Here is a 24,982-nt window from a genome sequence, read left to right on the forward strand (position 1 = left end):
AAGGTGAATGCACCAATTGTAAGTCGCTCTGGATAAGAGTGTCTGCTAAATGACATAAATGTAAATGTTAACTGCCTTGTACAGAACAACAGATTTTTACCTTGTCAGCTCAGGGATTCGATCTTGCAACCTTTCGGTTACTAGTCCAATGCTCTAACCACTAGGCTACCTGCCACCCCATGCTCTACTGTCTCTGTTTCTTGGCAATACTCACATTTTCCTGTTGGATGCTTTCCTATCACATGTAAAGTCTTATTCAACTGGCTGTGTCCCACTCTTAATCTTGTAAATATAGTCTCCTGTCTTCTGTCCCTTCCTGCCGTTCTCCCCTCCCCAGCTTTCCTCTGTACTTAAAATAAATTCCTGCCCTTAGTATCCCTATTCCACTGCTCCTGCCATTTCTCCAACATCAATTTCCATATCATGCTTTTTGCCACTGCCTTGCTCATTTAAACTACCACATCAACATCCCCTCCACTAAGTGCTTGTTTAGCCAGTACATCAACTGTCTCATTCCCCTCCGCTCCCACATGAGCTGGGACCCATGTAAATATTATCTGTATACCCATTTGTTTACTCCTGCCATGGGTTTGTAGCACCTCATAAAGGAGGTATTGTCTGCTATGTGATATAAAGGACTGGAGACCCTAAGCACTGCACATGAATCTGAGGAAATAACTACTCTTTCTGGCTTAACTTCCTCCACCCACTGCAAGGCCAACAGTATGGCCATCAGCCCTGCCATATATACAGCCAGATGATCTGTAATACGTTTCCTGACTTTCACCCCACATTCCTGCACTACAAACGCTGACCCAGTACTTCCTGTCCTTCGATATTTTGAAGGGTCTGTGCCACAAAATCCTGATACACAGTATCCAGACGACTATTACAACAAATCAGATGGCTCAACACCCTCCCTATCTTTCTGTAGTCTCTCCAATACTTCTTGATATACAACTGGAGGAAGGAGAAGCCATGGTGGATTTACAGGAATAGCTACTGTGTCACAAGACACGTTCACTATTCTATAAGCAAAAATTGATTGGTCACTTTGCTGTGATTGCCTTACTTTGATTGGTTAGCACGCTTCCTCGATACAACGTAGCTCCATCCTCGTCCTTGTAGCATGGCTAGCTAAATGAAACTGAAAACATTGCCATTGAGGTGAGCAAAATGATATTTTCTACGAGTAATTTGGTTACATTCAAGACATGTGTACGCACTTTTTGCCAGAAAACGCCTGTTTGTTGGATAGGAGGACCAGAGCAGGGCACTGCATCATTGCAAAATAATAATAACTAACGTTATCTGATAACGTTAATTAGCTAACAGTTAGATAGGTGAAACAAACCTTGTGTTAGCTTTTATTTTTTTCTATTAATTAAAATAATACAATATTTCACTGTTTTGCAGTTGAGTTCGCAATGTAGGATTTACGTGCTACTCATGGCTATCTTGACATTTGTAGGTTTAACTAGCTAGCTAAATAACGGTAGCTAGATTAGCTAACTAACGTTAGTCTGTTGCTGTAAAAAGCTAACTAGCTAACTAACTACTTAACTTTTGCTGGCACTTATTGTTGTCACATTGCCTATGCTCTTCCCACAGCCAATAGTATTTGCTAAATGGGTAGCTATGTACCCCGATGAATAAAACGGATTGGATAGGTAAACATTGTGTGGAAAGTTCCACCTAGAGTGCAATATGATTACCATATTGAAGCTGGCCAAGAAAGTTTCTAGATCTACCTCGATCAAGTGTAACGTTAGGGGCTTGATGTGAATATTGGAGTTTGATACAGAATCAATAACCCTACCTCCTTGTTTTTGTAGGAAACAAACTCGATTGATTGACAAACCAATCCCAGAGGGTCAAGTGTACAGAACCAGCAATGCAGATTACTGCTTAACGTTCATCTGTGGCAGTGTCAACAGTCAGTGGGCTACCTACCTACCTACCTACCTGTCTACCTACCTACCTACCTACCTACCTACCTACCTACCTACCTACCTACCTACCTACCTACCTACCTACCTGTCTACCTACCTACCTACCTACCTACCTACCTACCTACCTGTCTACCTACCTACCTACCTACCTACCTACCTACCTGTCTAAGGAACATTAGAGATTGACTGAGACAACAGTAAGGTTTGACCACAGGGGGCTGAAGATGGCTGGTTTCCTGGACAACTTCCGCATGCCGGAGTGTGAGTGCATCGACTGGGGGGAGAGGAGAAATACCCTTGCATCCATCGTCGCCGGAGTCCTGGTGAGTGCCGGGGCATGAAAGTGTGTGTGACTACACATGTCCTGGCAATACCACAACAAAACTCAATAGTGGGAGATTCCAGCGATTTATGGATGTTAAATTTGCATGCAAAATCACAACTTAAATGTCTCACAGAATGAACAAACAAAATATAAACGAAACTTTTGTCTGCCTATAGTTCCTCTTGTAAATATTGACATGTTGGAGAAATAAAGCAAATAAGAAGCATTATTGATGTTACATAAAATGGACATACTGACATTACAAAAAATACTTTGCGTGAGCCACGTCAGTTAGCATCATTTGAATGAACATCCCACATTACTATGGCAATCCGTCATCAATTAATAGAACATTTCTAAATACCATGGAAATTATTGCATCACAATACCAGGAAGCCATTGCAAGTGTACACACGAGTTTACCAGTCAATTGCTAGGGTTCGGAGCTTCCAAGCCCATTCTATTCATTTTTATTTCTATGGTCCCAGGCCTGTCCTGGGGATGGGATCAGGGAGGGTAACCAAACCTAGCCTGGGAGGAGATTGTGGGGGAATTGAGGAGGGTGATGCGGAGGGCAGTGTGGCTGATGAAGCTCCAAACTCTCAGCATATGAGGGCTGATGATGTGAAGAGTACATGGTGTGTACTGCATCATGTGGTGCACTACCCTCAACAGTGTTTTACCAGACCCTAGGGTAGTAGTCGGTGCTGTGTACTGTATAGCTGAGTTGAGGTGGGCCTGGTAGAGCTGTGCTGTGATTGGCCTGGTCTCTTGTGCTGTGCTTAGGCAGGCCTGGTCTGGAAACATGGGAAGGAGTTTGTAAGGGGAATTGAAGAGGGTGGTGTGGAGGACAGTGTGGCCGGCGATGCTCCAAACTCTGTGTGGGGCCTCTGACTGCGTACGGCTTGGGCATAGTTCAGTGTATCTGCATGCAGTTCCTGGGAGATAAGTGGTAAAAGGTGGTGTGTTTCTGGCTGTTCTCCAGTCTCTGTGAGGTGCCACTGGATGCAGGTCTAAATGTGCATCTGATTTGTCTCAGGGAGTTGGTGGCTGGTCTGCTGCTCCTGTGGGGTGAAGTGGACTGGCCACCCAGAGCAACATCCTGGCGAAGGTGGGGACAGCCTCTTTGAGCAAATGTACATTATCATACAGGCAGTCCAAACTACGGGTGGGAAGTTGGGCCAATTTTACATTTGGTCATTTAGCACAGTCCCAGGAGAAGCTGGCATTTATCCTCTAGATGGTGGCAGGTTGAAAATCTCTCCTCCGGAGCAGGGTGGATATTACAATCATCACATCAGGGAAGGTGGTAGAGGCCCGCTCCAACACCCTCCCAAGTGATGTGGCCACCATCTCCTGTTGAGCGTGCAGGTCATTGGCTCCAGTATGTACAATGATAAGGCTCGGTGAACCAAGCGTCGCCACGGTCAGGAGCTCCATGGCTCTCTCAGATGTGGGGCACTGCAACTTTGCCACCACTCTTTTTTTCTTTTTTCCATTTTCCATTGGAGTCCATCATCAAAACAATGTCAGGCTTCTTCTCAAGCCTGTGGAGGATGGCAGGAGCAGGAGCAATCACAGGCCGTGGGACTGGGGTGGAGGGGGTCAGCTGAGTTGGTGGAATGGTTGGTTGATGGGTCCTTGTTCAACAGTTTACTGGGTCCTAGGTTTATACTGGAATTAAGGATATGGTGGTGGTGGCTGACCAATTCCTGCCTTAGATCTTGTAGCTACTTCTGCAGGTTCCTGGTGATGTCTTATATTGACAGTGGTGGACAGTTCCTCTCATACTCTGCACACTTCCATCCTGAGGTACTGGTTGTCCTCCTCAACACACCTGATGGCATACTGCAATTCCCGGATTTCATCCAGATGCTGACGCACCAGGCTGAGCTTCTCCCCTCTGAGATGCTGTGATACTGCAGGTTTCACATGTGACAGTGGCATGCTGAGGGCAATGTCTGCTTCAGGCGGTGGAAGAGAGATCGATGCATGCTCAGATATCTTTTACAGGGAATCGCCCTAGTACAGAAATAAACTAGCACGTCCAGGCAATGCTTATGAGATGAAATCTCATAAGCAAACAGTGAAAGAAGATGTGACATTCATGTCACAGAGCAATCAAAACAGAGTTACATTGATTGGAGAGAGAGGGAGAGCGTCGTCACACAGCTAGCGTTCTCTTGGTGCTTGTTTTCATCTCAATTATCAGAAGTGTGTAGGAAAGGTCCTCCTGCATGGATAATGCGGCATTGTTCTTTCACCTGCCTTTTGTCATTCGGTTGGCGGTGGACAATTCACCTCATAGAGTGCCAGAGATGAGCTACTCATTCGAAAACACCTTCAGGCAGTTGCAAATTATTTGCAAAAACCCCCCAGTTTTTTCAACGTTTTCTCAGTATGGGCTCAATTTCATTTGCTGCTTTCACTTCCAATGCAGGCTAAATATTAGTGATGAAGAATAAAATGGATACAGTTACATATCACAATATTCATTTTTGACAATATTATATCTATTTGACTCCCAAGTATCAACTTAAAAAAAGAAATGTGTGTATATATACATACATACATACATACATACATACATACATACATACATACATACATACATACATACATATACACATACAAACTCAGCAAAAAAAGAAACGTCAACTGCGTTTATTTTCAGCAAACTTAACATAAATATTACATGTAAATATTTGAATGAACATAAGATTCAACAACTGAGAGTTAAACTGAACAAGTTCCGCAGATATGTGACTAACAGAAATGGAATGTGTCCCTGAACAAAGGGGGGGGGGGGGTGAAAATCAAAAGTAACAGTCAGTATCTGATGTGGCCACCAGCTGCATTAAGTACTGCTGTCCATCTCCTGCTCATGGACTGCCCTAGATTTGCTAGTTCTTGCTGTAAGATATTACCCCACTCTTCCACCAAGGCACCTGCAAGTTCCCGGACATTTCTGGGGGGAATGGCCCTAGCCCTCACCCTTCGATCCAACAGGTCCCAGACGTGCTCAATGGGATTGAGATCCGGGCTCTTCGCTGGCCATGGCAGAACACTGACATTCCTGTCTTGCAGGAAATTACGCACAGAATGAGCAGTATGGCTGGTGGCATTGTCATGCTGGAGGGTCATGTCAGGATGAGCCTGCAGGAAGGGTACCACTTGAGTGAGGAGGATGTCTTCCCTGTAACACACAGCATTGAGATTGGTTGCAATGACAACATGCTCAGTCCGATGATGCTGTGACACACCGCCCCAGACTGACGGACCCTCCACCTCCAAATCGATCCCGCTCCAGAGTACAGGCCTCGGTGTAACGCTCATTCCTTCTACGATAAACGCAAATCTGACCATCCCCACTGGTGAGACAAAACCGCGACTCGTCAGTGAAGAGCACTTTTTGCCAGTCCTGTCTGGTCCAGCGACGGCGGCTTTGTACCTATAGGCGACGTTGTTGCCGGTGGTGTCTGGTGAGGACCTGCCTTACAACAGGCCTACAAGCCCTCAGTCCAGCCTCTCTCAGCCTATTGTGGGCAGTCTGAGCACTGATGGAGGGATTGTGCGTTCCTGATGTAGCTCAGGGAGTTGTTGTTGCCATCCCGTACCTGTCCCGCAGGTGTGATGTTCGGATGTACCGATCCTGTGCAGGTGTTGTTACACGTGGTCTGCCACTGCGAGAACGATCAGCTGTCTGTCCTGTCTCCCTGTAGCGCTGTCTTAGGCGTTTCACAGTACAGACATTGCAATTTATTGCCCTGGCCACATCTGCAGTCCTCATGCCTCCTTGCAGCATGCCTAAGGCATGTTCATGCAGATGAGCAGGGACCCTGGGCATTTTTCTTTTTGTGTTTTTCAGAGTCAGTTGAAAGGCCTCTTTTTAGTGTCCTAAGTTTTCATAACTGTGATCTTAATTGCCTACCGTCTGTAAGCTGTTAGTGTCTTAACGGCCGTTCCACAGGTGCATGTTCATGAATTGTTTTTGGTTCATTGAACAACCATGGGAAACGGTGTTCAGACCCTTTACAATGAAGATCTGTGAAGTTATTTAGATATTTACGAATTGTCTTTGAAAGACAGGGTCCTGAAAAAGGGACATTTCTTTTTTTGCTGAGTGTCTGTGTTTGTGTGTGTGTGTGAGCAATATGTTTGGAATATTAAATTGCAATCAAATTGCGGTATCGAATCGAAATACATATCATATCGGCACCTAAGTATAATATCGCATCGTGCTCTTTGCTGGGGTCCAGCGACATTCTACTCCAAAATACATGAAAATGTAATTATGTTGACACCATCTGAAATATAACGAATGTGCGCCACTGCACTGCAGGGAGATGATGATGAGCAGGTGGTGGCTCTCTTTTGCACCACTGCTCGCTCTGTTTGCTACGAATAACTTGTCACTCTGATCTTAAAGCTATAGTGTGAGATGTTAGCAATTAAGCACTTTTTCTACTTACACAGAGTCAGATGAACGCATGGGTACGTAATCTTATGTCTCTGCGTGAAGGTTGAAGGTAGTTTTGCGAGCCATTGCTAACTAGCGTTAGCGCAATGTCTACATGCTAGCTGTTCCCAAAGACTTCCAGTCATTGCGCTAACGCTAATAACGTCCTTCAAAACGGCATGCAGAGACATGAACTCATGGATACCACTTTTATTTGACTCTGGGTAAATGGAACAAGGGCTTAAATCTCACACTATTCCTTTAAAAGTGAGTCTCGGCAGAAATATATAGAATAAATGTAAATTCTATATTTTTTTGGGGAGTGACGGCAGCGATTTAGCAGTGGTGGTCCACCGCTTCTAAATGAATATGGGGAAATACTGAGATCTGTTGGAGACACGCACACTAACACTCGCAGACAGTAACTAGACAACTCTGTCAACCATGGAACAGCACATTGAGAGCTGTTGTATTTACATAATGCTATATGTCTAGGCACAGCAAGGCAGCGTTGGCCCCAGGCAGCAGCTCTTGAATAAAGAATGAGGAAGAAACTGAAATAATATCTGTTCTGCTTTCATTCAAATGCTGTCTGCCACAGCAGGATGATAGACAACTTTATTCAAGTGAACATTTAGTGAGAAACATCAAACCCTTCAAGACAAAGCTGACAGTACAGAATGTTTCTCTCTCTGCCTTGGTACAATTTTTTGGGGCAGTGTTAATGAATTTGTTTTGTTTGTACTTTGACACAGCCTAAGTTGTTAGACTTCAATTGAATAACTGAACAGTGCATACTACAGACCTACATTATTTAGTTGTACCCTTCTCCCTCTAAACAAACTCTGTTTCTCTCTCTCTCTGTCTCTCTCTCTCTCTGTCTCTCTCTCTGTGTCTCTGTGTCTCTCTCTCTCTCTCTCTGTCTCTGTGTCTCTCTCTGTGTCTCGCTCTGTGTCGCTCTCTCTCTCGCTCTGCCTCTCTTTCTCTCGCTCTGCCTCTTTCTCTCTATCTCTCGCTCTCTGTGTGACTCTCTCTCTCGCTGTGTGTGTCTCTCTCTCTCTCTCTCTCTCTCTCTGTGTCTCTCTCTCTCTCTGTGGGTGTGTGTGTGTGTGTCTCTCTCTCTCTGTGTGTGTGTGTCTCTCTCTCGGTGTGTCTGTCTCTCAGTTCTTTACTGGTTGGTGGATCATGATAGATGCAGCCGTGTCCTACACAACCCAGATGAACCCTGCCGTCCACACGTGTGGAGTCTTCGCCACTATAGCCTTCTTCATGTGAGACACAAACACAGGCAGACAGACAGACAGACAGTAAGTATTAGTACAAGCACCCACACAGTGTGTTTTTGTGTGTTTTTCCAGGATCAATGCAGTGTCTAATGGCCAGGTGCGAGGTGATACCTATGGAGAGGGATGCTTCGGCAGGACCGGTTGGTTTGGCTTGAGATGCAAATCTATTAGAGGTCGACCGATTATGATTTTTCAATGCCGATACCGATTATTGGAGGACCCCCCAAAAAAACCGCTGCCCATTAATCGGCCGATTTTATATATTTGTAATAATGACTATTACAACAATACTGAATGAACACTTATTTAAACTTAATATAATACATCAATAAAATCAATTTAGTCTCAAATAAATAATGAAACATGTTCAATTTGGTTTAAATAATGCAGAAACAAAGTGTTGGAGAAGAAAGTAAAAGTGCAATATGTGCCATGTAGAAAAGCTAACGTTTAAGTTCCTTGCTCAGAACATATGAAAGCTGGTGGTTCCTTTTAACATGAGTCTTCAATATTCCCAGTTAAGAAGTTTTAGGTTGTAGTTATTATAGGACTATTTCTCTCTATACCATTTGTATTTCATATAACTTTGACTATTGGATGTTCTAATAGGTACTTTAGTATTGCCAGCCTAATCTCGGGAGTTGATAGGCTTCAAGTCATAAACAGCGCGATGCTTGAAGCACAGCGAAGAGCTGCTGACAAATGCAGGAAAGTGCTGTTTGAATGAATGCTTACGAGCCAGCTGCTGCCGCCTACCACCGCTCAGTCAGACTGCTCTATCAAATCATAGACTTAATTATAATATAATAACACACAGAAATACCAGCCTTAGGTCATTAATATGCTCAAATCCGGAAACTATAATTTCGAAAACAAAATGTTTATTCTTTCAGTGAAATACGGAACCGTTCCGTATTTTATCTAACGGGTGGCATCCCTAAGTCTAAATATTGCTGTTACATTGCACAACCTTCAATGTTATGTCATAATTATGTAAAATTCTGGCAAATTAATTACGGTCTTTGTTAGGAAGAAATGGTCTTCACACAGTTCGCAACGAGCCAGGCGGCCCAAACTGCTGCATAGACCCTGACTCTGCTTGCACAGACCGCAAGGGAAGTGACAATTTCCCTAGTTAAAAGAAATTCATGTTAGCAGGCAATATTAACTAAATATTCAGGTTTAAAAATATATACTTGTGTATTGATTTTAAGAAAGGCATTGATGTTTATGGTTAGGTGCACATTGGTGCAACGACAGTGCTTTTTTCGCGAATGCGCTTGTCAAATGACCCGTTAGGCGAAGTAGGCTGTGACAAATTAACAAGAACCGCATCGATTCTATGCAACGCAGGACAAGCTAGATAAACTAGTAATATCATCAACCATGTGTAGTTAACTTGTGATTATGTTAAGATTGATTGTTTTTTGTATATGATACGTTTAATGCTAGCTAGCACCTTACCTTGGCTCCTTGCTGCACTCGCATAACAGGTAGTCAGCCTTCCACGCGGACTTCTCGTGGAGTGCAATGTAATCGGCCAAAATCAGTGTCCAAAAATGCCGATTACCGATTGTTATGAAAACGTGAAATCGGCCCTAATTAATCGGCCATTCCGATTAATCGGTTGACCTCTAATATGTATGGCTACATATATGTCAAGAATGTTACTGTGTGTTTATGTCTACGTTTTAGGGATGATACTTGGCTGATAGCCAATACTACTTTTCCTTGTGAGATAAAAGGCAGTTGTATATTTATCATGTTGAGTGGAGGCTTTCCTTGCGGCTGTCTCTGCAGGAGCTCGTCTTTGGCTGTTCATCGGTTTCTTGGTGATGTTCGGCTCCCTCATCGCTTCCATCTGGATCCTGTTTGGAGGATATGTGGTTCCCAGTGAGTCATGTTGCTTTCTCTCTCCCGCTCTTTCTTCTGGGTTTTCTGTCTCTCTTTTACAAAGCCCCTAAAAGTCCAGTCGGAATGACCTTTCTCCCTTTTCCTGACTTGTGTGTGTCCAGAGAGGTGCAAATACTGGTTGGTTGGCCACAGTGCTGCTGACTCTCTAATTGCTGGTAGCGATGAGTCTTCCCCTGTATCTGATGCACTGATACACACAACACAACCTCATCATCCTGCCACAGATAGTGAGATAGAGCTGAAACCCATTTGCCCACATTCACTCTGGATGGCTGGTTTCAATCACCATGACACTGACTCCTCTTTTACAGTCTCTCCCTTGTGCTCTGCTCTGCAGTCCCCCACTTCTTCTCCTCCCACTTCTTCTTCTCCCTCAGTATTCCACGTTAGCAACCACCGCCATCAGCCACAATATTTCCTGACTTCATCCTTTCAGTCATTATTTCTGGTCACAGTCTTACACCTGAACAGTACAACCCTTCATTATCTCTCCTGTTCACCCTGTTGGGACTGGCTACAGAATAGAAAAGTTTCTCTCTCTCTCTCTCTCTCTCTCTCATTAATTCAGATGGTGGAGGTAGTGGTATGGTAGTATAGTCTATATTTAGAGCTCATTACCTCCGTATTCCATATTGCTTTTAGTCAGGTTGGAGGAGGCTGAGATCCTCCCCTGCTCTTGATTAAATGGTTTGACTAGGAAGGTATTATCTGCTGGTTACGTCTTTTGAAGAATCCAAATAATATTTTTGTCGGTAAGCCATGTGTATTTTTCTATCAGCCTGGGGTTGAAATGGGTTTCAGTAGTTGGTCTTTATGTGCTGTCCAGCTCTCTTCTTTATTTGCCAACGTCTTTCATTTTTATAATGTTCCTACTGTGATGCGTTTTTATACTAATGGCCTTTTTCTCTCTTCCCCCCTCCCCCCTTTACTTTGTAGAGAAAGACGTATATCCAGGACTGGCAGTGTTCTTTCAGAACGCTTTGATATTTTTCAGGTAAGTACGCCGAAGACGTTGATAAAAGTGTAGTTTGATGGACCTTGTCTGGTGTTGATAAAAGTGTAGTTTGATGGACCTTGTCTACGTATCACTCTATTGTCAGACAAGAAGAAACCAGGAAATGAGAGTAACTAAGTGCCCTTTCATCAGGATGCAGTTTTTTGGGCCAGATCAGTAATATATGCCATTTAGCAGACGTTTTTATCCAAATCGCCTTTTAGTCATGTTCATACATGTTTTACGTATGGGTGGTCCTGGGAATCAAACCCACAGTCCTGGCCGTGCTCTACCAACTGATCTACAGTTGACCACAAAAATGATTGTCCAAAACTATCATTCCACGATTACTGCAGGTATATTATGGACAATTTGTGAAAGTACAATCTGAAAAGCTTACGTGTTGCCCTCTTTTTTTTTCTTTTTTTTTTCTAGCACGCTGATCTACAAGTTTGGACGAACCGAGGATTTGTGGGCATAGAGCTCTCTGCATAGTACATCCCTAACCCCATCTCCCCAACACACACACACACACTCACTCTCTGGGGTACTATCGTTGTTTTTACCAGAGTCAAGGCCAACTGACGAATACCACTCAGCTCTCATCCACAATGTTCAATATAGTAGCATATGTATTACCATTATACGCCTACCTATGTACATTGGAGTAATGTACTGTGTCAAACTAGCCTCTGCCGAGTATAGGCTATTTGTTTTTCTCCGCTCATCTTTCACGTAGTCTTGATTAGAGGAATGATAATGTCTTAGATTGGCATTCCTTAGAGGTACCCCTCCATAACTGGGCCCTGAAGTTCAGCCATATTCACATACTGGGCATTAGATTTTATGCTTTTGACTAAAACAGTTTTACAGTATTGTAACACTGTGGGAAAATTCACACTTTGTCAAATGTTATCATGACATTTGTCTAATTTTTATCCCCCCCATATTCCAGAGCACCTCTGAAGTATTATTGTTTTGCCCTCAAGTGATTCACCATCTCCCGAAGATTGTTTATTTATGTAAATACATATATTGTAAGAGCTAGAGGCTTTCACGCGTCCAAAAAGTTGGACCTGGGGATTTTCTACCCGGACCGGATATGCATAAATATTATTTTTTTAATATAGAGACCCGTTCCGTATAGACCTGGTCAGATCCAGACCCGATCCGAGTGAGGGAAGCAGCAGAAAAGGCTACTTTATTAACTGGAGCTGATAAAGCGTGAGGGAGAGGAGGTAGAGATAGGTGCCGCTCTAGCAGGGGCCGTGCCTGCTGTGTGTTCCGTGGCAACTGTGAGTGGGTGAGCGAGTGAGAGAGAGAGACGACAGACCGCAACCAACCAAGCTGTCTCGTGCTGTAGTAGACTAATAGCTGGTATATCATCAAATATGATTACGTAGTACCTGTCTTGACTGCATCAAACCGGCTAATTGAGGCTGCATGCGCTTTCTCGTCCTAAACAGTTAAACTACAACTCCATTCAAAATATTAAGTAGCAGCCTATTCTAGGTCATTGTATCTATCCTTCACCTTTTAACTTTTAATTCCGTCATTTTAATTCCATCTTCCATTGATTAGATATCTCCTAACTTTTGCCACACGTAGGCTCTATGACTGTAGCCTATTGCCGCATTGATGACTTATGATTGGCCAACAACAACAAGCTTCACGCGCCAATATTATGAAAAGCAAGAGCAGCAGCGTAAATTATACAATTTCTAATTTTCTCTCTCTCCTGCAGCAGTCGTGTTCGGATCGGTACGGGTCCCACCGGTCAAGTCACTTAAAATTGACACATACCCATGACCATTTGATCCGACTAAGACCCGTGATATTTAGAATTCTGGATGGTCCAGGGATCGGGTGTCTGGTATTCGGGTACAGGTGGAGACCTCTAAGAGCACATGTTATCACTGGGAACAAAGCTTTTTGATTGATCTGCTCTAAATTCTATTTTAGCAAGTTGTTATCATCTATCACTTTTATCACATGCACTGGATTATATCAAAGCGTTTATGGGAAGCCATATATATTTTAAGCAAAGTGTTTATGGGAAATTTGTCTGCTTCAAACTACGATCAGTTCCTGTTTGTTTTAAATGGGGTAGCTGTCGTTCTGTCTCAGGATTCGTCATTTTTGAAGTCTTGTTTTTTTTTTTTTTAGGTCCAAAGCATTTTTTTCTATCGTCGTTCCTTTCAGAAAGTGACAAAGAGTCTTTATATGAACAAAAGTAATCTTTTAACGGTCGTCGTTATCATAGCAAAGTTCCCCTCACCCATTTAAACAATGTTTCTGTATTCTACAAATCGAGTTCTCATCCAAAATAGCACTAGTTTAGGTACAGTGAGACCCTGCATCTGAATTCCATACTATTATGTATACTACGGTACTACCCCATAGATTGTGCAATAGCGGGCCTATCCTGCATCTCAAAAATGCTTAAGTGGATAAAGAAGGGTATGTGCATGATGTCACAGTCACATTAGCACTTTGCATCAGCCAGCCCAAAGCATGCTGGGACGTATCAGCTCCGTAATAACCATTTACGCCAATATTCAAGCCAATAGCTGAAGAAAAGGGTCAAGCATGTATGGTAGTAGACAGGTGGCTCCTTTTTCTAGTGTTGCTATCGACTACCTCATCCCCTTTGTGTGATAGCTGTTCCATTTAGCAGCCATGTGAGTCAGACTGCACTGGTTCTCACCCTCTTCACCTGTTTAAAAAAAAAAAAAGACATGTCAATCTGAAGCACCAGGGCTGTGCTAGCTATGTATTTTTAGAAAGGGAACAAATTTGGAAGGCATTATTATAAGGATTTGGCGTCAGGTCACTGTTGAGCTAGAGGTGGATGAATATGGCTGATCGCGGTCCGTAAACTGAAGCTCGGTAGCTGGGGATAATGTTTTTGTCTGGTGGTGAGTAGTTGACCAGATATGGGCTGAAAAAAAAAAAAAAACTCAGTCCCCAAAGTAGCTAAAATTAACAGAAGGAAATTTAGGTGTGAAATCCTAATGGGAAAAGTATTTTTAAGTAGCATTGACAGATGCAGCATGATTGGTTGGTTCTTGACTTCCAAGAGAAGTAAACACAGATGACTTTTGACTTGTCTGAATTTTTCATGTCGTCTGCTAAGCATCCAATGCTAATGACATGAATCTGTCGATCTGGATGTGAATGAGCTACAACCAGTGAACGAGAGGTCATTATGAAGTGTTTCAATGGGTTATATATGCTATTATACCCCCCCCAAAAATAACCACTTTCAATTTGTAAAAAGGGGAAGTGTTACAGGGTACTGATTCATCAAGCGTTTTGTAGTTCTCTGTCCTTGATCATTGACTTCCTCTGTTCAAATTTAACGACAAGACGTGGAATAAATGGTCACGTAATCTGCTTCAATAAAAAAACATTTTAAATGTAAAGTTTGGATGTTTCATGCTATGTTGAATTGCCTCTTGGAAGAGTATGTATGTTGATGAATGTGGTTGTTATTCTAGTCTACATTGCTTGTTCATGCTAGAAAACAGGAAGAGAAATTGAGGCAACATATCAAAATGGCTGTGTTCATTTATTTAAACCCAGTATCAAATAATTTGTAGGTCAAAGCCTTGGTACTTTCACATCAATGTAAAATATTCATTCAGTTAAAAACAAAAGTCAATGTAACACACACTTTTCCAATTTCACCTTGACTTGAACAGTTTTAGCATAAAGTAAGACAAAAAGTTAATACGTTCAATCAATATATTGCTAGAGGTAAATGTTCATATAAAGTGCAATCATAGATAGGACAAGTTCTTGAGACTTATGTCTGTTTTCACATTTTAATACAGCCCCTCAGCCAACTTTTGACCATGTATACCTCAAACTGTAATTTCATTGATTAGTAAATTACAATATGTGCCTTAACCTTGCTACTAGTACTTGTCTAATATGTTCAGTAAAGAAAACTGAAGAAATAGTGTGATATACACAGTTGAACATAGTAATCCCATTACCAAACATCCAAAAATGTTAAATGAAAGTCCTGGCCCAAGGACACATGTCAAATTACTTTTTAATAAAGCGGTTCTGTCTTAAACTGGATGACCTGATGACACATTATCAAATGAATCATTACTGGGTAGGTCTAATTAGTGAGCCATACGCACCTGTCCCATTCCTCTGCAGCAGAGCATACTAACATGCCTAGAGAAGTTACCAGATTCTTGTAAAAAAATAGTTTGTAGCTGATGCAAGCAAGGGCTTCGGAGTGTAAACAGTCATAGGCCAACTACAGTTCATCTAAAATCCCAGTGAGTGTGAAAGGCTCATGTCTTGTCTGAAGTCACAGGATCAATGGATCATTGGTAATGATCTACAGGGCCAGAGGATGACTCCAGTTCAGTAGGCGAGTTAGTCCTGTTCTCTGTCAGACTGGTCCTCTTCACACCAGACGATGGAGATGAGATCATGGATTTCTTCACAGGACCTGGTTCTTGTGATGGACAGGGCCTGCTGGGGGAAGTCCCCTGAGAGGTACTGGAAAATGAACCAATCATGAAAGTTGATAGCGTTTAGCCCAGGGGATGTAAGCTACTTTAGACTCAATCATGGACACTCACTGACAGTTGTGACTGCTTCGTGTGATGTATTGTTGCCTCTACCTTCTTGCCCTTTGTGCTGTTCTCTGTGCCCAATAATAATTGTACCATGTTTTGTGCTGCTACAATGTTGTGTTGCTACCATGCTGTGTTTTCATGTGCTGCTGCCATGCTATGTTGTCTTAGGTCTCTCATGTAGTGTTATGGTGTCTCTCTTGTCGTGATGTGTGTTTTGTCATATGTTTTTTTTAAATCCTGGTCCCCATACCCGCAGAAGGCCTTTTGCCTTCTGGTAGGCCGTCTTTGTAAATAAGAATTTGTTCTTAACTGACTTGCCTAGTTAAATATAATAACATAATATAATAAAATATCAAGGTGCCTCACACTACAGAAACAGGAGATGGGCTCCTGCCCTATGGGACATTCGGGCTCGGACAAGGTAACTCATTTTATTTAAGCAGGGGAGTTCCATTTGTGTCTCACACTAAAGGTGTTAGAGGGGAATGAAAGAATATTGAGATATATAAACAGTGCAAAAAAAATACTTTTTCAGGACCCTGTCTTTCAAAGATAATTTGTAAAAATACAAAAAACTTCATAGATCTTCATTGTAAACACATGCTCCCATGCTTTTTCAATGAACCATAAACAATTCATGAACATGCACCTGTGGAACGGTCGTTAAGACACTAACAGCTTACAGACGGTAGGCAATTAAGGTCACAGTTATGAAAACTTAGGACACTAAAGAGGCCTTTCTACTGACTCTGAAAAACACCAAAAGAAAGATGCCTAGGGTCCCTGCTTATCTGTGTGAACGTGAACGAATAAATTGCAATGTCCGTACTGTGAGACACCTAAGACAGCGCTACAGGGAGACAGGACAGACGGCTGATCGTTCTCGCAGTGGCAGACCACGTGTAACAACACCTGCACAGGATCGGTACATCCGAACATCGCACCTGCGGGACAGGTACAGGATGGCAACAACTCCCCGAGTTACACCAGGAACGCACATTCCCTCCATCAGTGCTCAGACTGTCCGCAATAGGCTGAGAGATGCTGGACTGAGGGCTTGTAGGCCTGTTGTAACCAAACATCACCGGCAACAACGTTGCCTATGGGCACAAACCCACCGTTGCTGGACCTGCCAGGACTGGCAAAAAAGTGCTCTTCACTGACGAGTCGTGGTTTTGTCTCACCAGGGGTGATGGTCGGATTCTCGTTTATCGTCGAAGGAATAAGCGTTACACCGAGGCCTGCACTCTGCAGCGGGATAGATTTGGAGGTGGTGGGTCCATCATGGTCTGGGGCGGTGTGTCACAGCATCATCGGACTGAGCTTATTGTCATGGCAGGCAATCTCAATGCTGTGCGTTACAGGGAAGACATCCTCCTCCCTCATGTGGTGCCCTTCCAGCAGGCTCATCCTGACATGACCCTCCAGCATGACAATGCCACCAGCCATACTCATTCTGTGCGGGATTTCCTGCAAGACAGGAATGTCAGTGTTCTGCCAGGGCCACCGAAGAGCCCGGATCTCAATCCCATTGAGTACGTCTGGGACCTGTTGGATCGGAGGGTGAGGGCTAGGCAATTCCCCCCAGAAATGTCTGGAAACTTGCAGGTGCCTTGGTGGAAGAGTGGGGTAACATCTCACAGCAAGAACAGGCAAATCTGGTCTAGTCCATGAGGAGGAGAAGTACTGCAGTACTTAATGCAGCTGGTGGCCACACCAGATACTGACTGTTACTTTTGATTTTGACCCCCCCTTTGTTCAGGGACACATTATTCCATTTCTATTAGTCACATGTCTGTGGAACTTGTTCAGTTTATGTCTCAGTTGTTGAATCTTGTTATGTTCATACAAATATTTACACATGTTAAGTTTGCTGAAAATAAATGCAGTTGACAGTGAGAGGACATTTCTTTTTTTGCTGAGTTTACATATACTCTGATGACCAGATCCTGTTACCACATGAAACATTCATTTCACAGGATATAGACGTACCTCACGATAGTGGTCTGGTAGCTGTAGTGGGGGTCGAAGGAACTGTTTAATTTTCTTATGGTGCCTGTAGATGAACGCAAGGCCCACTACCAAGAATCCCAACAGCATGGTAAGGGTCACACTGATAGCCACAATCCTGGTATGCCTTGTCCTTTCTGTACAGGAAGATAAAGAAAGAGCAAGAGAGAAAGGTGGCATGATTAGTTACTAGGTGAAGTGTTAACAGAGGATAAGATTATGGTAACGGCAAGTCAACTCGTACAAAGAAAAACTGGTTGAGCCTTACTTGACTCTGGGATGGATACACACTGTAGGGAGCTAGAGGTTCCAAAGGGCTTGTGGTAACAGACATAGCGGACCTGTACACAGTACCTCCCCCCAATCTCCAGACCTCGGAGGGTCTCAGGGGATTTGGAGACATACTCCTGGTAAAACAAGAGTAGAGAAAGGCACATCAACTCATCTCTGACCACACATATCACCTTACAGCAGTGGTTGTCACCAAAGCCAGTCCTACAGAGATGCAGGGTGAGCAGGCTTTTTGTTCCAGCACTAAAATACCAGATATCCTGCCAAATAATTGCCAAGACCTTGGATGAATTAGGTGTTTCAGTGCTGCGTTGGATAAAAGGCCTGGCTACCCATGCTACTCACTTCGAGCTTCTCCCCCTCTCTACCGTAGTTGACCACGTAATGACAATGGTCCCCATGTTCATCCCAGAGACAGTTTTTCCCAATGTTGACCATCAGGAATCCTGCCTGTGGTTTTATCTGGACTACAGGGCTGCAGGAATCAGCTGGGTGGGCTAGAGAAAGAGGAGTGGTGAAAACATGATTTTAAATACAGTTGGTCAAGCTTTCTAACCAAACCACACTTCTTCCAGTGTGCTGGCCTTCTGATGTAGCAGGTTCAGGGAAGGGTACTTGGACATGAAATAAAGCAGGTCAGCTCCAATTGTATCTAATTTATCAGGAGTGAAGTGAACTGATCCGTTCCCATGGCTACAGGCTCAGATGGCTCCGGAGGTGCGGTACCCTTCCCTGAACCCAGACATGCACCATCTCCCAAGAATCCCAACAGGATGGTAACGGATCAGTTGTTTGATAGACCCAACAGGATATTGTTTGATAGACCCACAGGCCTATGTTCATCAGTGCCTGTGTCAGTGTCTCTGGTCACATGATCAGAAAAAGTGGCAGAACGTTCTGGAATATGTTCTGACTGAGCACACCACCTGTAATTCACCATCCTTGCTAAAATGTGCCTTTAACACAAGAAAAATGATCCCATCTCCCAAAAACAGTGTTGCAGCCAGGTTGGTATTGTCTGCTACGTGAAGTCTAATACATTCAGGAATGTCTATCCGCATTTACAGCTAGTATAATAACATTTTCATGATTTTATGATAGATAAGGAAGTCATAGCCTGCTTACTAGCTACTCACAAACATGAATAAGAATAGCCTAGCCTTCAAATCGAAAATAAAGAGTGAGGAATAATCCAAGGGAGAAAAGTGTTTTACCTTGTTTGATGACTTGACAGAGAGTCCAAAACGACAAAACACATTTCAGACACAACATTTTACTCGATCAATGAGCTGTATGCGACGGCAACATAATCTTATACATCACTACATTGTGACTAGCATTATAGCGAAACCTACGTGCAATAGAGAAAAACTATGTTCACGTCACTTCATCACAGCTACGACCGGGAAGCGGTGTTGCCAAGTCCAGGGAAACTCTAACCCACTAACCCCGGAAAACCCACCCACAAAGCCTGAAAAATACCCCCCAAAATAGTTTGGCAGCAAGAGGCGAGTTTCAGTCATCCATGAAACCCTTTTCCGTAACGTTATCGAGCTAATTAAGAAGGAATTTTTAAAGAAGTAAAATTTGTTTTTTCATCTAAATAATAATTCTTGCAAGTTTAAGAATATTTCGCAAGAGAAAATATAAATCGCCATTATTAATAAACTCTCCAGATCATTTTCCATCAATGGATGTCGATGTAACTTGTTTTGACTGCTATGATTAAACAATAAGGTCCTAGGAGGTGTGGTATATGGCCAATATACCACGGCTAAGGGCTGTTCTTTCAACATGTACCACAAACCCCTGTGGAGCCTTATTGCTATAAACTGGTTAACAATGTAATTAGAATAGTAAAACGTGATTCCCATGGTACACAGTCCGCTATTCAACCATTTATTTTTACTGCTCTAATTACGTTGGTAACCAGTTTATAATAGCAATAACTCATAATATATGAATGTATGTGGCTTTGGTATATAGGGCTGTGTCCAGGCACTCCGCGATGCTTATTAAATGAATAAAAAATTGTGCATCTGCATAACTATAGATAAATCCAACAGGAGAGTTTGAGTGATGAAAGTTAGACAGAGGATCTCAAAAAACGAATGTTAGGCTATTTTCTGGCAGTTGTGCCTTCATTATGTGCCAGATTTTAAGAATGCAAACCATAATAAATGGCCTATTTTCGGGATTGACTTGTTATTTCAATAGGCATAGGCTACTGACTAAAATTGCAATTAAACTTTGCCATGGTTTGCTGAGCTAGGATGCAAGTATCCTGTAGCCCCTGAAAGGCCAACATCTAATTTCATGGAAAAGTCCAATATTAAACTGACATTAAATGTGGAGAATGATACATTCGCGATAGAGCTGTGATCGTGATCAAATCAAATCAAATTTATTTATATAGCCCTTCATACATCAGCTGATATCTCAAAGTGCTGTACAGAAACCCAGCCTAAAACCCCAAACAGCAAACAATGCATGTGAAAAAAGCACGGTGGCTAGGAAAAACTCCCTAGGAAAAACTCCCTAGAAAGGCCAAAAACCTAGGAAGAAACCTAGAGAGGAACCAGGCTATGAGGGGTGGCCAGTCCTCTTCTGGCTGTGCCGGGTGGATATTATAAGAGAACATGGTCAAGATGTTAAAATGTTCATAAATTACCAGCATGGTCAAATAATAATAATCATAGTAGTTGTCGAGGGTGCAACAAGCACGTCCGGTGAACAGGTCAGGGTTCCATAGCCGCAGACAGAACAGTTGAAACTGGAGCAGCAGCACGGCCAGGTGGACTGGGGACAGCAAGGAGTCATCATGCCAGGTAGTCCTGAGGCATGGTCCTAGGGCTCAGGTCCTCCGAGAGAAAGAAAGAAAGAGAGAAAGAGAGAATTAGAGAGAGCATATTTAAATTCACACAGGACACCGGATAAGACAAGGGAAACACTCCAGATGTACAGACTGACCCTAGCCCCCCGACACATAAACTACTGCAGCATAAATACTGGAGGCTGAGACAGGAGGGATCAGAAGACACTGTGGCCCCATCCGATGATACCCCCGGACAGGGCCAAACAGGCAGGATATAACCCCACCCACTTTGCCAAAGCACAGCCCCCACACCACTAGAGGGATGTCTACAACCACCAACTTACCGTCCGAAGACAAGGCTGAGTATAGCCCACAAAATTCTCCGCCATGGCACAACCCAAGGGGGGGCGCCAACCCAGACAGGAAGACCACGTCAGTGACTCAACCCACTCAAGTGACGCACCCCTGCCATGGACGGCATGGAAGAACACCAGTAAGTCAGTAACTCAGCCCCTGTAATAGGGTTAGAGGCAGAGAATCCCAGTGGAAAGAGGGGAACCGGCAAGGCAGAGACAGCAAGGGCGGTCCGTTGCTCCAGCCTTTCCGTTCACCTTCACACTCCTGGGCCAGACTACAATTAATCATAGGACCTACTGAAGAGATAAGTCTTCAGTAAAGACTTAAAGGTTGAGACTGAGTCTGCGTCTCTCACATGGGTAGGCAGACCATTCCATAAAAATGGAGCTCTATAGGAGAAAGCCCTACCTCCAGCCGTTTGCTTAGAAATTCTAGGGACAATTAGGAGGCCTGCGTCTTGTGACCGTAGCGTACGTGTAGGTATGTAAGGCAGGACCAAATCGGAAAGATAGGTAGGAGCAAGCCCATGTAATGCTTTGTAGGTTAGCAGTAAAACCTTGAAATCAGCCCTTGCCTTAACAGGAAGCCAGTGTAGGGAGGCTAGCATTGGAGTAATATGATCAAATTTTTTGGTTCTAGTCAGGATTCTAGCAGCCGTATTCAGCACTAACTGAAGTTTGTTTAGTGCTTTATCCGGGTAGCCGGAAAGTAGAGCATTGCAGTAGTCCAGCCTAGAAGTAACAAAAGCATGGATTAATTTTTCTGCGTCATTTTTGGACAGAAAGTTTCTGATTTTTGCAATGTTACGTAGATGGAAAAAAGCTGTCCTCGAAACAGTCTTGATATGTTCTTCAAAAGAGAGATCAGGGTCCAGAGTAACACCGAGGTCCTTCACAGTTTTATTTGAGACGACTGTACAACCATCCAGATTAATTGTCAGATTGAACAGAAGATCTCTTTGTTTCTTGGGACCTAGAACAAGCATCTCTGTTTTGTCCGAGTTTAAAAGTAGAACGTTTGCAGCCATCCACTTCCTTATGTCTGAAACACAGGCTTCTAGCGAGGGCAATTTTGGAGCTTCACCATGTTTCATTGAAATGTACAGCTGTGTGTCGTCCGCATAGCAGTGAAATTTAACATTATGTTTTCTAATGACATCCCCAAGAGGTAAAATATATAGTGAAAACAATAGTGGTCCTAAAACGGAACCTTGAGGAACACCGAAATGTACAATTGATTTGTCAGAGGACAAACCATTCACAGAGACAAACTCATATCTTTCCGACAGATAAGATCTAAACCAGGCCAGAACTTGTCCATGTAGACCAATTTGGGTTTCCAATCTCTCCAAAAGAATGTGGTGATCGATGGTATCAAAAGCGGCACTAAGATCTAGGAGCACGAGGACAGATGCAGAGCCTCGGTCTGACGTCATTAAAAGGTCATTTACCACCTTCACAAGTGCAGTCTCAGTGCTATGATGGGGTCTAAAATCAGACTGAAGTGTTTCGTATACATTGTTTGTCTTCAGGAAGGCAGTGAGTTGCTGTGCAACAGCTTTTTCAAAAATTTTTGAGAGGAATGGAAGATTCGATATAGGCCGATAGTTTTTTATAATTTCTGGGTCAAGATTCGGCTTTTTCAAGAGAGGCTTTATTACTGCCACTTTTAGTGAGCTTGGTACACATCCGGTGGATAGAGAGCCGTTTATTATGTTCAACATAGGAGGGCCAAGCACAGGAAGCAGCTCTTTCAGTAGTGTAGTTGGAATAGGGTCCAGTATGCAGCTTGAGGGTTTGGAGGCCATGAATATTTCCATCATTGTGTCAAGAGATATAGTACTAAAACACTTTAGTATCTCCCTTGAGCCAAGGTCCTGGTAGAGTTGTGCAGACTCAGGACAATGGAGCTTTGGAGGAATACCCAGATTTAAAGAGGAGTCCGTAATTTGCTTTCTAATGATCATGATCTTTTCCTCAAAGAAGTTCATAAATTTATTACTGCTGAAGTGAAAGCCATCCTCCATTTGCGAATGCTGCTTTTTAGTTAGCTTTGCGACAGTATCAAAAAGAAATTTCGGATTGTTCTTATTTTCCTCAATTAAGTTGGAAAAATAGGATGATCGAGCAGCAGTGAGGGCTCTTCGATACTGCACGGTACTGTCTTTCCAAGCTAGTTGGAAGACTTCCAGTTTGGTGTGGCGCCATTTCCGTTCCAATTTTCTGGAAGCTTGCTTCAGAGCTCGTGTATTTTCTGTATACCAGGGAGCTAGTTTCTTATGACAGATGTTTTTAATTTTTAGCGGTGCAACTGCATCTAGGGTATTGCGCAAGGTTAAATTGAGTTCCTCGGTTAGGTGGTTAACGGATTTTTGTCCTCTGACGTCCTTGGGTAGGCAGAGGGAGTCTGGAAGGGCATCAAGGAATCTTTGGGTTGTCTGAGAATTTATAGCACGACTTTTAATGCTCCTTGGTTGGGGACTGAGCAGATTATTTGTTGCAATTGTAAACGCAATAAAATGGTGGTCCGATAATCCAGGATTATGAGGAAAAACATTAAGATCCACAACATTTATTCCATGGGACAAAACTAGGTCCAGAGTATGACTGTGGCAGTGAGTAGGTCCAGAGACATGTTGGACAAAACCCACTGAGTCGATGATGGCTCCGAAAGCCTTTTGGAGTGGGTCTGTGGACTTTTCCATGTGAATGTTAAAGTCACCAAAAATTAGAATATTATCTGCTATGACTACAAGATCCGATAGGAATTCAGTGAACTCAGTGAGGAACACTACATATGGCCCAGGAGGCCTGTAAACAGTAGCTATAAAAAGTGAGTGAGTAGGCTGCATAGATGTCATGACTAGAAGCTCAAAAGACGAAAACGTCATTGTTTTTTTTTGTAAATTGAAATTTGCTATCGTAGATGTTAGCAACACCTCCGCCTTTGCCGGATGCACGGGGGGTATGGTCACTAGTGTAACCAGGGGGTGAGGCCTCATTTAACACAGTAAATTCATCAGGCTTAAGCCATGTTTCAGTCAGGCCAATCACATCAAGATTATGATCAGTGATTAGTTCATTGACTATAACTGCCTTGGAAGTGAGGGATCTAACATTAAGTAACCCAATTTTGAGATGTGAAGTATCACAATCTCTTTCAATAATGGCAGGAATGGAGGAGGTCTTTATACTAGTGAGATTACTAAAGTGAACACCGCCATTTTTAATTTTGCCCAACCTAGATCGAGGCACAGACACGGTCTCAATGGGGAAAACTGAGCTGACTACGCTGACTGTGCTAATGGCAGACTCCACTAAGCTGGCAGGCTGGCTAACAGCCTGCTGCCTGGCCTGCACCCTATTTCATTGTGGAGCTAGAGGAGTTAGAGCCCTGTCTATGTTCGTAGATAAGATGAGAGCACCCCTCCAGCTAGGATGGAGTCCGTCACTCCTCAACAGGCCAGGCTTGGTCCTGTTTGTGGGTGAGTCCCAGAAAGAGGGCCAGTTATCTACAAATTCTATCTTTTGGGAGGGGCAGAACACAGTTTTCATCCAGCGATTGAGTTGTCAGACTCTGCTGTAGAGCTCATCACTCCCCCTAACATATGTTCTTCAAAAGAGAGATCAGGGTCCAGAGTAACGCCGAGCCCGTGGGTGAATCGCAGATCTTCATGGCGGTGTTCCAGTTGATCTTCATTGCTTCATAATTTCTTGGTGTATTACAACGGATAGATAACATACCAGATTAGCATAATTGGTTCAGATTATTTAAAGATTTATTGGCATCTACTTGTATTTATTTTTTACAAATCCCAAATCTCTATTGCAACTTCGTTCCTGTTCCTGGAGACAGTGGCGGTTCTAGACCATTTCAACTGGGGGGGCCAAGCTGGGGCCAGTTGTACTGTTAGAGGGGCCAGTTACATTAGACGTTATTGTTGTCATGTTGTTTTCTTCACTGCATTGCAGGCAT

The 24,982-nt window shown here is 43.2% G+C and overlaps 2 protein-coding genes across 3 annotated transcripts; one reads left to right on the forward strand and one right to left on the reverse strand.

Annotated features, from left to right (window-relative positions):
* The first annotated feature begins 884 nt into the window (after nucleotides 1-884).
* On the forward strand, nucleotides 885-14,355 carry LOC115155982 (transmembrane protein 50B). 2 transcript variants are annotated; one of them, XM_029703130.1, is made up of 8 exons: nucleotides 885-1,167; nucleotides 1,836-1,936; nucleotides 2,167-2,275; nucleotides 7,901-8,007; nucleotides 8,095-8,162; nucleotides 9,823-9,915; nucleotides 10,873-10,930; nucleotides 11,366-14,355. In XM_029703130.1, the coding sequence occupies exons 3-8, from the start codon at nucleotides 2,177-2,179 to the stop codon at nucleotides 11,409-11,411; spliced, it is 471 nt and encodes a 156-aa protein (XP_029558990.1). In that variant the 5' UTR covers nucleotides 885-1,167; nucleotides 1,836-1,936; nucleotides 2,167-2,176; the 3' UTR covers nucleotides 11,412-14,355. The 2 variants fall into 2 exon arrangements, with proteins under 2 accessions (XP_029558990.1, XP_029558989.1); XM_029703129.1 differs by lacking the exons at nucleotides 885-1,167; nucleotides 1,836-1,936 and having other exon boundaries at nucleotides 1,963-2,275.
* Nucleotides 14,356-14,482: 127 nt separating this feature from the next.
* LOC115155981 (uncharacterized) lies at nucleotides 14,483-19,493 on the reverse strand. Its single transcript, XM_029703128.1, has 5 exons — nucleotides 19,050-19,493; nucleotides 18,181-18,332; nucleotides 17,813-17,951; nucleotides 17,527-17,681; nucleotides 14,483-15,454 (listed from the first exon to the last, which is right to left on the reverse strand). Exons 1-5 carry the CDS (start codon nucleotides 19,105-19,107, stop codon nucleotides 15,329-15,331), a joined length of 630 nt encoding a protein of 209 aa, XP_029558988.1. The 5' UTR covers nucleotides 19,108-19,493; the 3' UTR covers nucleotides 14,483-15,328.
* Between the last annotated feature and the right edge of the window lie 5,489 nt (nucleotides 19,494-24,982).

The sequence above is a fragment of the Salmo trutta genome, chromosome 20, assembly GCF_901001165.1.
Source record: "Salmo trutta chromosome 20, fSalTru1.1, whole genome shotgun sequence".
In the NCBI taxonomy this organism is placed as follows: Eukaryota; Metazoa; Chordata; class Actinopteri; order Salmoniformes; family Salmonidae; genus Salmo; species Salmo trutta.

Coding starts and splice junctions, on each gene's coding strand:
- LOC115155982 (XM_029703130.1), top strand. CDS start 2,177: ATGGCTGGTTTCCTGGACAACTTCCGCATGCCGGAGTGTGAGTGCATC. Junction 2,276..7,900: donor CCATCGTCGCCGGAGTCCTG/GTGAGTGCCGGG, acceptor TCTGTCTCTCAG/TTCTTTACTGGTTGGTGGAT. Junction 8,008..8,094: donor GCCACTATAGCCTTCTTCAT/GTGAGACACAAA, acceptor GTGTTTTTCCAG/GATCAATGCAGTGTCTAATG.
- LOC115155981 (XM_029703128.1), bottom strand. CDS start 19,107: ATGTTGTGTCTGAAATGTGTTTTGTCGTTTTGGACTCTCTGTCAAGTC. Junction 17,952..18,180: donor GAGAGGGGGAGAAGCTCGAA/GTGAGTAGCATG, acceptor TTGTTTTACCAG/GAGTATGTCTCCAAATCCCC. Junction 15,455..17,526: donor TACCAGACCACTATCGTGAG/GTACGTCTATAT, acceptor TTCATTTTCCAG/TACCTCTCAGGGGACTTCCC.